Genomic DNA, 13,850 nt, shown 5'->3' on the forward strand with positions numbered 1-13,850 from the left:
AGGCTGCTAATTCTGGGTGAGACAGTAAGTGCTTTAGCATTTCTGCAGTAGCCTTCATCCCAAAGAGGACTACATGCAAAGCACCAAGCTATTTATAAGGCTCACTTCACCCAACACTCAAATGCAGCCCCCTCTGGAAAGGATTATGGCAGCTGTTTAACGAGTGCACAGCAGCTTAGGGCAGGAAGTGAAGAATAATCATTCAGCTGAATCTGCAGGGAAATTTAGAATGCACTCATACAAAGCAAAGGACAGAAATGCACCAACTGTGTTATTGATAACAGCCCTCAACCCGCAGTCCCCCGTTTCCTGTAACACGCAAACTCCCCGCGGCTCTCCGGCTCTAGTGTTGAAGGCAGCGGTACCTTAGGCGTCATGTTGTTGGTGATACAGAAGGACAGGTGCTGCAGGATGCTCTCCATGCTGTGGTAGTGCTGCTGCCGGGTGGTGCGAAGGTATTTCTGCAGCGCCCTCGCCATGGATGGGAAAATTGCCTGAGCTGCTTCACGGGGGTCCATCACTTCACCCGGAGCTTTCTGCTGTTCCTCTGCCTGGAGACGTTTAATGTGAGTGAAAGCCTCTTCCACTGCAACCACAAGCCTGCAAAAAGGCAAGGAAAGCCAGAGTCAGCCCCAGGGAGGAAGGAAGTTTTGTGATTGCTTGGGAGTCACGAGATCTGGACTCTATTCCTGGCTCTGCCATTGGCTTATGTGACGCATAATGCAAATCACTTAACCCCTTCTACACAGAGGGAAACTGAGGCATAGAGAGGGGAATTGGAGTTTTTTTTTTTTCTTGCTCATCAGTGACAAAGCCAGGATTAAAATCCAAGAGGTCCCGGCCCCTGCCTTGTGTTCAGTTCATTAGACAATCCTGCCCCTAGTAACTCTGGCCCACAGCTGCTCTCATATTGAGAATAGAGGTCGGAGTAGCAGACCCAGCACACAGTGCTCCAATCTTGATCTAGAGAGATGGATCCCATGGTATGCAGTGCTCTACAGTTTCCACAGACCTCTCTGTGCTCATGACCTGCACTCTCCTCCGTTTTATACAAACTGGGGTGCAGCCCTCAGGCTCCTGGCAGGTTGCCCAAGTGGCCCCCCCTATTCGGCAAGGATCGGGTTCCCTGTCCCAGCTCAGGGCACTCGCGGCCGAGAACGCATCTTATGCAAACCATCCCTGCTTCAGCACAGCTGTGCAAACAAACTCGGACCACACTGGAGCAAAGCAACACAGATGCCAGAGGATGTTCACAAGCTATCCTCGCTGAGTTTTACCCATTAGAGAGAGCAGTGCAGTTAAAGGAGAGCTGTTGGGTTGTAAAATACTCGTGGTGCCCATCGGATTAAGTGAATGAAACTAAATCACTAATGAACAACGCTTCTGCAATGCCCTGCCTATAAAACCTGTAGATATTGAAGCCTGGAGAAGCTGCGCTGTCAGCCTGATAACACATATGTACAGCAGATGTATCAGAGAAGAGCCAGAGGCACGGGAAGCTGCAGTCAGAGATGTGCAAGAAACAGCAGGAGGCCCCCAGAGTTCTTTTTAGTTCGGTTTTGATGTTTTCAGGAAGATTCCCCTGTGTACACCGGCAGGCTGCATCTTCTGCTGGACGACGGTTTGTCTGTCAGCAAGCAGCTGCTCTTGCTGAGTTCAGGAAGGACACGAAAAGGACCCAAGTTGCTGGATTACACAGAAGGAAGCCTGTGGAAGCCCAGATGCACGTGCCTCCCTCGTTGCTGAGAGACTGGAGAAAGCCTGGCCAGCGGCACGCTAAGACACCAGGGCCAGGCTGAGCCAGCACTGAGAGAGGCATCATGCCAGCACTTTATTGCTGACTCTAAACTCTCAGTTTAGACCAACCTGTTTAGTCCCTCTGGTTACAATGGAAACCTTCCAGCTGCGACTCAACTCAGGGACGTCAGCTTGCCTGAAGCAATAGCCTGGAGGTGCTACCTACCAGTTAGCTTCAGTTGGGTGTTCATTCTGAAGGCTAATTGCACCCGCTCATCAACACGCTGAACTAGTTTGCACAGAGGCTCATTCCAGCAGAAGCATCCAGCTACTCTGGGATCACGTCCCCACCTCTATCAGACCCGGTCAGACGGACAGGAAGACGACAGCTTTTAAGCTGAAGGGTTGTATTGCCATAGCAAATGCTGCACTCACCTACTTGTCAAGGAGGGAGAATTCCTCCCTGCAGAGCTCGGGTGGCACTGACAGCGCTATGATTACTTGGGGAAATAACGGGATTTCATGCACTGAGCTATTATGGATTTGTCAATCACTGGACCCTTCCCTAATCCGTAACGTTCTGTCAGCGGATATGGAACATTACACATGTTCTTTGCTTATATATTTCTGTAAGCACGTCCTGTCACAGGCCATTGCCGCCCCGGGTGTCTGGTTTTTCCTATACTTTTTAATCTAAAGGATTTTATTTGTATCAAACACTCAGTCCCTTAAACAAAAACCTCTCAATCCAATTCTCCTCTTTTTTATTGGGCCCACTGAGTTGTCCTGATACGGTTAGAGAGTCCAGCATGCCAGCAAACTGACTGGGGTGGGTGAACAGGAGCTAAAACATGAAGGAGACGGCATTACCTTGATCGACGTTTCTTAACTCTGCGGTCGTGGTCAGCTTCTTCATAGTAAAGCTCATTGTGACTGGAGTCTCTGCGCCGGGCGGCAGCAGCGATCATGGCCCGGGACTGGCCAGCAGCATTGTTACCTGGGCCTTCGAGGGGGAACAGAAGTAAGAGGAAGACTTTACTGTTACAGATGGGGAGCGGGAAAGGCTCAAAGTCCAGTAATGCCTGTCACAGGCAACTGGTGGGCCAAGTGGGGCTGTCCCTGCCCAATGCTCTTGGGGAGGCAAAAATCCTCCCTGCATCCCATAGGTCCCTGCAGATCCACCCCTGAGGAAGCGTGCATGTGGAGAAGTATTTCCTGTCCACTCCAAGTGTTACAGTCGGTGGATAGGAGAGAGAATTCAGAGGGAATGATGTATCCAGACAGTTAAAGTGGCTGACTACACAAACCAGGAGACAGGAGTGCTAAGCATGTTACTTACCATCCGCTATATACATTTTCAGTTTGGCCACAAGGGCAGCTGGAACACATCACATTTCAGCAACAAGACAATGAGAGTGCACAAGAGAAGTTGGGAGGGGGAGAGAAAGACAGACAGAAAAGAAAAACATCAAGAGACACGGAGACAAAAGCCACACACAGGAAAATACAGAGCTATGCTGGGATGTCCGGGCAGTGGCATCATCTTTAGACGACAGACAGACACTTTCAAAAAATGTAGTTACCGGCAGAGAAGCAACTCTGCAGAATACAACTCTGGGCTCTGTACTGGTTCTCAGTGGGGCTGAAAGTTACATCTGTCTCAAGAGTTTTTATTCCTATTAGCAGAGCCCACACAGCTATAGGAGAGGAAGCTGGAGTCTGCTCTACAGTGCAGGTCAATATCAGGTAAGTATCTATCACAGGATCTTGATTACTTGTGATCCTTTAAAATACAGGAAGGGCCCACCTAGATTCTGTGATCCCACATACAGTTTGCAGAGCAATCAGTTAGGGAAAAGCACTGTCATTTGAAGAACAGAGCACATTAGAGCTGGAGTCAGAGAGAAGACATACAAAACAACTCCCAACATGTATACGTTTTTAAGAGACACTTTTCTGATTGTAACTGTGCTTGAAGAGCCAGTCTACACTATTAAATTGGCAGCGTTTAAGCATGATCAGCTTTTTAGGGTAGACAGGCCCAAGAATGCTCTGTTCACCCAAGAAGGGTTGTTTTTTTCCCCCCTAAAAAGAACAGAGTTTCCAAGAAATGAGTTTGCAGCTTAATGGTGGATAGTCTTGTAACTCAAACAAACAGCTTCTCAAGAGTAAACACTTCAGATTTCATTTGACAGCCTCGATATGCAGAGGTTCGGCTTAAGGGAAGCACAGCCCCAGTTTGGTTTAGAGATATGAATTGTCTGATTCATCATGCATGGTGATGAAAACACAGCCTGTGGGCAAGCTCCCATTTTGCCAGCACAATAGGGACTTAAGCAAGACGTTTCCCCCCAGCCTGGCTGCTGCAACACCAAACTCAAAGGCTGCCAACAAATTAGAGGTCTTAACGGCATTACTGTCCTCTCACGCAGAGAGCATGCGAGACAGATTGTTCCACTGCCAAGAGAGTCCTGGCCAGAGATACACAGTCCACTTAGTAAATCCATGGGAATTCTTCTAAAGGATATGCTTCTATGCCATAGAGTTCAGTGTGCATTAAAAAAAAACAAAACAAAAAAAACTGCTGCACAGCAAGAGAAACTATCCAAAACCTTTGCAAACTCTGGGATTGCATAGCAGCTTACAACAGCTAAAGTCCTGCTATATTCATTAGAGCAATAAAGCCAAGAAGTACTGAGAGACCAAGGAACTGGCGAGAATTGTAAGGTCCTGTGTTAGAGGCCACCAGTGCCAGATATAAATGCTTTATGCCACTGGAAAGTTGGGAGTCCCGACTATCCAATGGCATGAAGCACTTGTTTCTAGCCCTGGCAGGCAGCAAGATTTTGGAACTTAAAAAGCATCCCATCCAGATCCCTAGCTGCTTTTGTCTGCTTGAGTTCTGACAGGATTTTAAGCTATGCTAGCTCACAAATGTCAGTGCTGGAAAAATCATTGATTTTCACTCTGAAAGTCTGGCGTCTCAGCTTTCCAGTGGTATAAATCATTAGCATCTTCCTGTAGCATCTGTGCCCTGCCGCCACCTACAGTTCTGAGGAGAGGCAAGATAGTCACGGGAACAACGTGATATTAAATGAGGCTAATACCTCACTACCAGACAAGGCTGGGAACACTTTGGCAGAATCAATGAAAATGCCTTCAGGACCAGTAAGTCGTCCCCACCCCCACCCCCCCGACACTAGCCTATGACCAGTGACTGGAATCAAAGAGGATGGTTTCCACCTGGTCAGAATGGTTTATTTTTCCCAAGACCCCTCCCACATGCACACAAACATTGCCTGTTTCTACAACAGAACAGGCTAGTTTACATCTCCTATCACTAATGTGACTTGCTATTTCACACACTTCTGCACTCCCCGGACTAGTCGGGAGAAGAAGTACTTCAAAAAAGGCTGCCCATCCCCAGGTTTCTGATCCCTCCCATCTTCCCCCTCAGAAATAGGTCTCACTAGAGGGGCTGTTCTGGCAACATTTCCAGGTCCAATTTTTGCAGTCTCAAGAGGTTCAGCTGAGGTATGGAGAAGCATCCACACAGCCTCTGAATCCTTTGGGGCACCCAGCAATGCAAGACAAGGTATAAACCACAGACATTGTGTGAAAGACAGGGCGGAAATCTTAGATTCATCTCCCACATTCCTGCTGTGCGTGCAAAACAGCCACCCTCTGCAAAGTCAAATCCCCTCTTTACACGCCCTGCGGCAAAGCCTTTCAGTGCTAATCCAGTCATGTACAATGCAGCCCTGATTCTCCCAACTCCTGGTAAATTAAGGTTGGCTGTGTTTCCTGGGACAACCTGTCTCCTTCGCACAGTATTTTAGTTTCAGCCCTGTAGAGCTTAAAAGCTTCCCCATAGAACGGAAGTTACCCAATGACTGGAACCCCTGATCTTATCAAGGCTGTGGGTGTCCTGACACAACCTCAGGCTTGTTTAACAGTGATCTGTTTAGTTTAAATCTGAAAAGAACTGATTCCAGTTAGGTTTAAATCAGGTTCACAGTGGCCACATGGGGCTTCCCAAGGGTTTAACAAAATCTATTGAAAAAAAATAGACCTTTAAATTGGTACAATTTGTGAAGACAAGGCCCCAGCTCGCAAAAGTTTGCAGGACACTAAGCCCTACAGGCAGGGACCCTGTCCTTATATTTACCTATGAAGGGCCAAACCCATCTAGGCTTTGTGTTGACTATGAAATACAATGAAATTTAACTTGGGCTTAGCGAACACATACTAGCTAAACCTAACCTAAACTTGGCTACCTTTCCTAGTCGAGACAAAAGTCCTGTTGTGCTAAGTAAGTCTGAAGGGATTTGGGACCAGCGTTAGGAGGATTTCTAACAAGAGACAAGAATTTTGGATGGTGAGAAGGTAGGCTGGAACAAAGGGTAACAAATCCTGCTCTTCTCCACCCCACACATCAATTCTCAGCAAACTACTCCATCTCACCTACCATCCACATTGTAGACCTTCAGGCCAGCCATATGTTTGGCCGCACGGGACTTGGAGGCCATTAACAAGGACGGGTTATAGACAGTGAAATCTCGGTAGTAGTTTTCCAGAACCACCAATGCAGCTCGCTGGATGCTAGAAAGAAAATGCAATAAAACATTTTTAAAACAGACAACTTAACATTAGAAAGAGAAACACAGATAACCACATTCACTGGAAACCGATCATTACTGTCACAGCTCCGTGCACCATGCAATTCGACAGCTGACAAATCGGTCAGACTCCACCACTTGTGGAACTGGGTTCCAGGATTTAGGCATTCATTTTTGGGCAAAGAGTCTGCCTTTACACAGGTGCTAAGAAAAGCTTCTTAAATGGGAACAGGGTGTAAACGGACACAGTATCACCTTCAAATCTGCAGACAGCCTGGCCAGAAGTTAAGATGCAGTATTAGCACATATTAGCCCGCCAGCCTGACTCAGGTACAGGCACTAGTTCAGTACTGACTGATGCTTTCCCCTCCAAATCTTCTACAGCACCTCGTGGTTCCTGAGAGGACGCTCACCCGACTGCTGACACGGCATAATCCTCACAGCTTGTGAGATCAGATAAGATCACAGCCCGAGGTAGGATGGCGGCTTTATAGCAACACTCCCAATTTCGGATTGCATCCCACACAAGGGCTGGGAAATGAAAGCGTGTCACCTCCTCCCTTTGAGTTGGCTTCTATTCCTAACAGAACAGCCAACACATACCACTGGTCTACTAAGGATTCGGCTACAAGGTTTCCTTTCCTCATTATCAGTTTGTCAAGCAAAATATAAAGAGAGGCTTCGTTTAAAGACGTTACAAACTGAAATGTTTCAAAATGAGCCAAGGCCAGGGTTAAAATCAGGCAGGGTGCAAGGAGAAGCTCTACCGATCAGCTCCCATCGTACAGCTCTGCCATTGTAAGGCTGGCCCCCCGAGCATCCCCTTCAGCAGACCCACCAGCAGAGATTTCGTCATGTCACCAAGTCACAAGCCAAGGGAATTGGCTGAGAAGACCAGGCTGGTTTCACTTTTAACCCACAAGGATCTGAACTGAACAGCTAGCACATTAGCTGCCAGGACCAACCGAACCAGTTTTAATTGTTAAGTTACATTTACCATTAACAAGTAAATGCCCCCATGAAAACAAAGAGCAGAGGATTCTGACGTGTGTTATAATAAGAAGGTTGTAGGATACGTAAGAATAGGAAGAGACGGTTACTTACCTTGTAACTGTTGTTCTTCCAGATGTGTTGCTCATGTCCATTCCAGTGTAGGTGGGTGCGCACCTCCGTGCACGGTTACTGGAATTTTTTTCCCCTTTAGTGGTACCTGTAGGGCTGGCTCCGGTGCCCCCTGGAGTCCAGTGCACATGCCGCAGTATATCAGATGCCGTCGGCCCTACGCCCCCTCAGTTCCTTCTTGCCGTCAACTCCGACAGCAGGGGGGGGGGGGGGCGCGCAGGTAAAGGAATGGACATGAGCAACACGTCTTGAAGAACAACAGTTACAAGGTAAGTAACCGTCTTTTCTTCTTCAAGTGCTTGCTCATGTCCATTCCATTCTAGGTAACTCACAAGCAGTACCTTGGAGGTGGACCCAGAGTTCACAGATGAGCCGTTTGCAGCACCGCTCCGCCGAAGCTGGCATCATCCAACGCCTGTTGGACGGTGGCGTAGTGGGACATGAAGGTGAGCACCAATGACCAAATAGCAGTCCTACAGGTGTCCTGCACAAGTACCTGCACCAAAAAGGCCACTGAGGAAGCTTGCACCCTGGTGCAGCGGGCTGTGACGATCCCTGGCAGAGGCACCTTCGCCTGCTCATAACAAAACTTGATGTGGAAGTTATCCAAGAGGAAGTTCGGTGGCTGGAGGCAAGTAACCCTTTCATCCCATCCACCACCGAAACAAAAGTTGCGTTGTCTTCCGGAACAACTTAGTGCGTTCAATGTAGAATGCTAACGCATGCCTAACATCAAGCATGTGCCACCTCTGTTCTTCTTCCGAGGCATGCGGTTGGGGAAAGAACACCGGAAGAAACATATCCTGGTTGCAATGAAATTGAGATTACTTTGGGTAAGAAAGCCGGAGGAGGCCACAACTGGACCTTGTCCTTATAGAAGGTCGTGTATGGTGCCCTAATCTCAGAGACTTTTCTTGCTGAAGTAGAGACATTCCAGAGGGGTAGCCGTGTTAGTCTGTATACAGCAAAAACAACGAGAGTTCTGTAGCACCTTAAAGACTAACAAATGCTGAGGTAATCACGACTAGAAAGGATACCTTCCAGAAGAGCAACAGCAATGGGCAGGTAACGAAAGGCTCGAAAGGGGATCCCGTGAGCCTAGACAGAACTAGGTTTAGGTCCCAAGGGGGCGCCACGTCTTGAACTTGAGGGTAGAGTCTCTCTACTCCTTTCAGGAACCTAACCATCATAGAATGGGAAAAAACGATTTCCCGTCTATTGGAGGGTGAAAGGCTGAGATGGCCGCCAGGTTTTCTAAATCCTTCTGTCAGCTCAACTCTGGCTCCCATATGGTCACATGGGCATCAAATTAGGAAACAGCTAGAATTTCATTTCAGGACTTTTTGTTTTAAAGCTAAATTCTCTTTCATCTTTTCAAGGCACTGATGGCATGGATAAGAAAATTAGAAGGGTCACAATAAATTAGAATAGTGAATGAATGGTTGAATCAGAGCCTCCAGGCTGTATTGCTCAACCTTCTTACCCACATCAAGAAGGAGCACCGCCCTTAACTGTACAGTAGGAAAACTATTTCTGCTGTGTTATGAGCTATACAGCAACAAGAATCCCCCACCCCCCAAACACACACACTGCCCTTCCCACTGCTGGGAGAAAAGGGCACAGAGAAGGAATCCATTTGTGAAAGTGAAAAGGCAGGTAAGTGGCCAGATGTATTTGGTGGGTAGTACAGTGTCCGTGCAGCCCTGAGTAGATCAAAAGCCTTCGAGGGATTATAAAATGGGTGAACTGACAAGAATAGAATGCTAAATACACACACAAAATTCAGCTCTGATTCTATATTCTCTGGGATTTTCTGCTGCAGGCCAGTTACGCTGCTTCTTTAGTAATGCACAGAGAGCCTGCTGCAGAAAGCTCTTGCCTCTCCTCCCACGCTCAATGGACTCCAGATCAGATGGAAACTGGCTCGGTTCCCAGGCTGTGGTTCTGAGGCTTTCCTGGCAGATAGTCTGTCTGACAAGGAGTTCAGCCCTATATTAGCTGGTAATGCTTCACTCGGCAATCCTGCAAGTTAACTTTCCTTCCATTTAAAATTAAAACAAGGGGATGGGCTGGGAAGAAGATTTCAGTGCACTGTAACTTAAATTACCCACTCAGATGGTTGCAGCTGGTGTCCTGCATATGACAGCATCCAGTATAATAGGCTAGGAGATGCACCATCCTTTATCAAGAATTTCAAAGTGTTTTACAACATCAGATCAGCCTCAAATCACTGTTGTGGCAAGGCAGAAGACACTTGCCCTTTGTCTAGGCTGCAGCCCCAGTAAAATCAGGATATTCCTAATGTAGATAAATTCCTCGACATTGTGGTGTGAAATCAGTAAGAGGCTCATGTCAGAGCATGCTGTTAGTAGGGGAAGCCAATAAGCAGATAACAGAAGAACACTGTACTTCAATAGCATCTTGCATCTGCGGATTGCAAAGCCTCTTACAAACAGTGATGAATTAAGTTTTACAATCCCCCTGAGAAGGAGGGATTTGTTTTTTCTGTGTGTGAAACTGTTGCCATACTTCCCCCTCCTACCATAGGTAACTCAAGAGCAGCCGCACCTGGTCAAAGTTGTTGCTAAATGTGACTTCAGTTTTAGAGATCATGAGACACTTTGAAACTTGCAGGCCAAAATGGCCTTAATCTTGGCTTTCATGATGGATTTAAATCACACCGACTCAAGTCTCTTTTCAAGAAGATTCTTCTTTGAGGCGCTGCAGAAGACAGGAAGTGATATGATGAAGCTCAGAGCAGAGAAAGGCCATCCTGGCACACATGTCCAAATCCAATCCACAACAAGTAACAGTACGCAGACATGCTACGCTAGACTTTTAACCACTGGAGTCCCTGTCTTTCAAGATATGTTACAGGGCAGCCCCTGCAGCACCAAGGGTAAGGTTGAGCAGAGGTTTCTGAAGAGACAGCTCTAAACAAAACATTTAAAATCCACATGCATACTCTGATGGGCCTGGCAATTCCTGTGCTAGTTGATAGCCCTGGGTAGCGTTAATGGTGCAAATTTGGGGTTGTTTGGTCAAAGTGTTCCAGAGAGAAAGTTTCTCCACCAAATGACCTACTTCTAAATTTTCTAGTGCTCTAGAATCTGGCACAATGAGTTAAGAACCCCGTTCACTAAAACTGGGGTGGGCAGCTGAGAACAGACCTGCTCCATGCACAACAGTCACATGATACTGAGATCAGGTGACAGCAGAAACTGGGGAAACTGAGCTCTGAATCCTCAAGGAAAAGCTCAGTGAAACACATCCACTCAGCTGATGGCTTAGGGAGGATGGCACCAATATGCACTTCCAATGACCCCGAGTTCAAAGTCCCCTACGAGGCAGTTTCCTGTGATTAGTTTTGTGCAGACGGGCTCTGCACCCAGCCTAAAACTACAGCCAGTACTCTATAGGGATGTCATATCACTGGGCTGCCCTGAGCTCATCTAGTGTAGGCGATCAGCTGCCAATCTAAAATGTACAGATCTGCTGGGCACTTATAAGGGTATCCAGTTCGGGACTACCCTTCTCACAGCCCTTCAGCTACCAGCTGGGGACAGCGCCAAGGAATATGTGCCCAGGAAGCTTCCCAGAATTGTCCCTCAATTGCATTTGCGCTATTCTCATTACTCCCTTTTTCCTCAAAAAGCAAGGGGAAATTCACACACAGAACCCCTTTGCAAGCACGGAGGTCTGAAGTCACTTAGCACTACTCAGTGCTCCTCATGCCCTGCCAGAATATTAGCGTACAGCTCTCAAAACTTAAGCATTGCAAAACCTGGAAACCCCAGCTGAAGATGAGTGTGGGAAAGTGTCACTGAACCCTGCCCATGTGAGGATGGCAATAGGGATTAGAAATAACAGTACCTTAGCCCTCTCTAAACAAATGTCCAAGCCAACACAATTCATATGGTCCAATTCATGTGCACCCTCACTGTGTTTGGTGCAGTACCTCTGATCCAGGAAGTACTTGCTACTGGTTGGCAGAGGCGGAGGGAAGGGAATGGTATCGTGCTCTTCCACTGACCCTTGTCGTAAGGAGGCAGTCAGGATAGAGGGTTAAGCTTGTCTCAAACTGGTGGTGGCGGCAGCAGCAGTATTTCAGTTTTATATCTGAGCGCACACACATACTAAAAACGAGTGAAGAACCCCGTTCAACGACTGTGTCGGAACAAGCAGAATGCAGAAACAGGTCCTCAGACTACCGTAACTGCAACAGTATTTTGTTTTAGTTTACATGGGCTATGGTCTCACTCCCTCCAACGATAGGAAAACCACATTTTCTTGTCAGACAACCACAACCCAAGTCTACAGGCAATTAAAACTAAGTGCTCGGAATTCCCCACCCCGCAAACCAGCACAGAAAATAGCGCTGGGAATGCCAGGATTTGGCAAGTTTGTTTTAAACACATGACTTGTAGGGAAGGAGTCCCCAGTCTGCTCCCCAGCTGACTACATGGTAGCAACAGAACATTCAGCACTTCACCCCTGGCTCTATTAATTGAATGCATGCTAATAGTGCAGTTAAAGGATCATGTACTTCATACAGGCACCAAGGATTTGTCTGACTGTCTCAAGGAATCACTTCCTATGTCAATTTCTTCTCTCCCTTTAAAGACAGCCTAGGAAATTAAGTACAAGACATCTATACTAATGCAACATTAATGTTGCAATGTTTAAAAAAAATATCCAACTAGTCAAGAAATGCCCTAGTTAAGTTTCCAACTTCAGGGCTCTCTCAATTGCTTTGAACATTCCAAATATTTTTGGGCATGCATCACACAAAACATTAAGTTACTCATTTAACAAAATAAAACTGTAACTAAAAAATAATCTGTACAAAATGTCCATGGTAACAGTTCCACAGGGATTTTGTACAACCTTAATTAAAAAGTTCAGGATGTGGTAGATTCTCCATCACTTAAAGTCTAAGTCAAGATTCAATGTCTAAAAATATGCTCAGCCAAAAGTTGCAGGCTTGATGCTAGAGTTACTGGATGAAGTTCTAGGGATGCATGTCATGCAGGAGGTAAGGCTACAACCACAAAGGTCTCTTTCAGCCCTTACAAATCTATTAATTCTCTGTTGCACTGAGGAATGAGGAAGAAACAGGCAGATGATGGGGTGGAAAGGAAGAAAAGAAGAAGCCAATCCCTGCAGGAGAGAGGAAGAGATGGAGATATCCAGGGACTGGAGCTTAGTGGGAAAATTGAGGATGATGTACAGGGGACTGCGAGAGAGAATATAACAGATTCATACCAACACCAGGAAAAGACAGGTTTATGTGATCAAGGACTCCACAGACAGAAGAATCAGCAGGCCTGTCACCGGAACACATCCAGAGAATAGAAGAGTATGCTGTCTGCCAGGAGCAAGATTATGAGATGTGGACATGAGGCTGAAAAGGATCCTGAGGGGAGTAGGGGGAAAAAAATCTATGGAGTATAATGCATGTTGGAACAAATGACACTGCTAGATTCTCAATAGAATGACTCAAGAGCGACTTTGCTAGGCTGAGTAAGATGCTTAAAGTGGAAGATCAGGTGAGCTTCAGCGGAATACTTCCAATCCCTAGAGGGTGACAAGTTAATGAAGATGAACAAGTGGTTCAAAGACTGGTGCTAAGGGGAAGGTTTTGGGATGATCGACCATTGTGAAGCATTCATAGAAAGAAGACTGCGCTTGAATGATGGACTTCACTTGAGTACCTTCTGGGATCAAGGCTGGCATGATTGATAAAGAAGCGTTCTAAACTAGGAGACTAGGGGAGAAGGTTGGGAGAGACCTTGAGAAATCTTCACACATTCAATATAGAGAACACTAAAATCAGCTAAATGAAGATACTCTAAGGGATAAAAGAACACCAGAAGGTATGAGTATGGACAACAAGGTGAAAAAGTACAAATACTGATTTGAGTAGTAGTTAGGTAAATGTCACAATTAGGGAAAAGGACTATACCTAATCCAGGTAGAAAACTGGATGAGGTCTGAACAAAAACACCTGAAGAGCTTGTACATGAATGCAAGGAGTCTGGGCAATAAAAGGGAAGAACTTGAACTACTGATGCAGGAGGTTAAACCAGATATTATAGGAATTACATAAACGTGGTGGAATAGCACCTATGAATGCAAAAGAGGTATGACGGGTAAGAGCTGTTTAGGAAAGATAGGAAAAAAGGTAAAGGTGTGAGGTAGGACTGTACATCAATGAAGTAGTAAACTGCAAAGAAATAGGAAGTGACAGTATGGACAAAACAACCTGTTTCGGTCAAAATCACTTTGGGGAAGGATTGTAAGACAGACTGTATTAGGCAAGTGTTTGGGTGTGCTCCAGACCCCCAGCAGTCAGACTCATATGGACAGAGA

General features: G+C 46.4%; 1 protein-coding gene across 1 annotated transcript in view; it reads right to left on the reverse strand.

Moving 5' to 3' along the window:
* VANGL1 (VANGL planar cell polarity protein 1) overlaps positions 1-13,850 on the reverse strand; it is a 59,681-nt gene that overhangs the window by 6,970 nt on the left and 38,861 nt on the right. The window contains exons 5-7 of the mRNA XM_067546029.1: positions 6,206-6,339; positions 2,608-2,740; positions 366-600 (exon numbers count right to left, since the gene is read on the reverse strand). Of these exons, the coding sequence (XP_067402130.1) occupies positions 366-600; positions 2,608-2,740; positions 6,206-6,339 (502 nt within the window). The remainder of the gene's footprint in view (positions 1-365; positions 601-2,607; positions 2,741-6,205; positions 6,340-13,850) is intronic.

The sequence above is a fragment of the Emydura macquarii genome, unplaced genomic scaffold (genome assembly GCF_026122565.2).
Source record: "Emydura macquarii macquarii isolate MOO-44397 ecotype Brisbane River unplaced genomic scaffold, CSIRO-AGI_Emac_v2 contig_1119, whole genome shotgun sequence".
Classification (NCBI taxonomy): domain Eukaryota; kingdom Metazoa; phylum Chordata; order Testudines; family Chelidae; genus Emydura; species Emydura macquarii.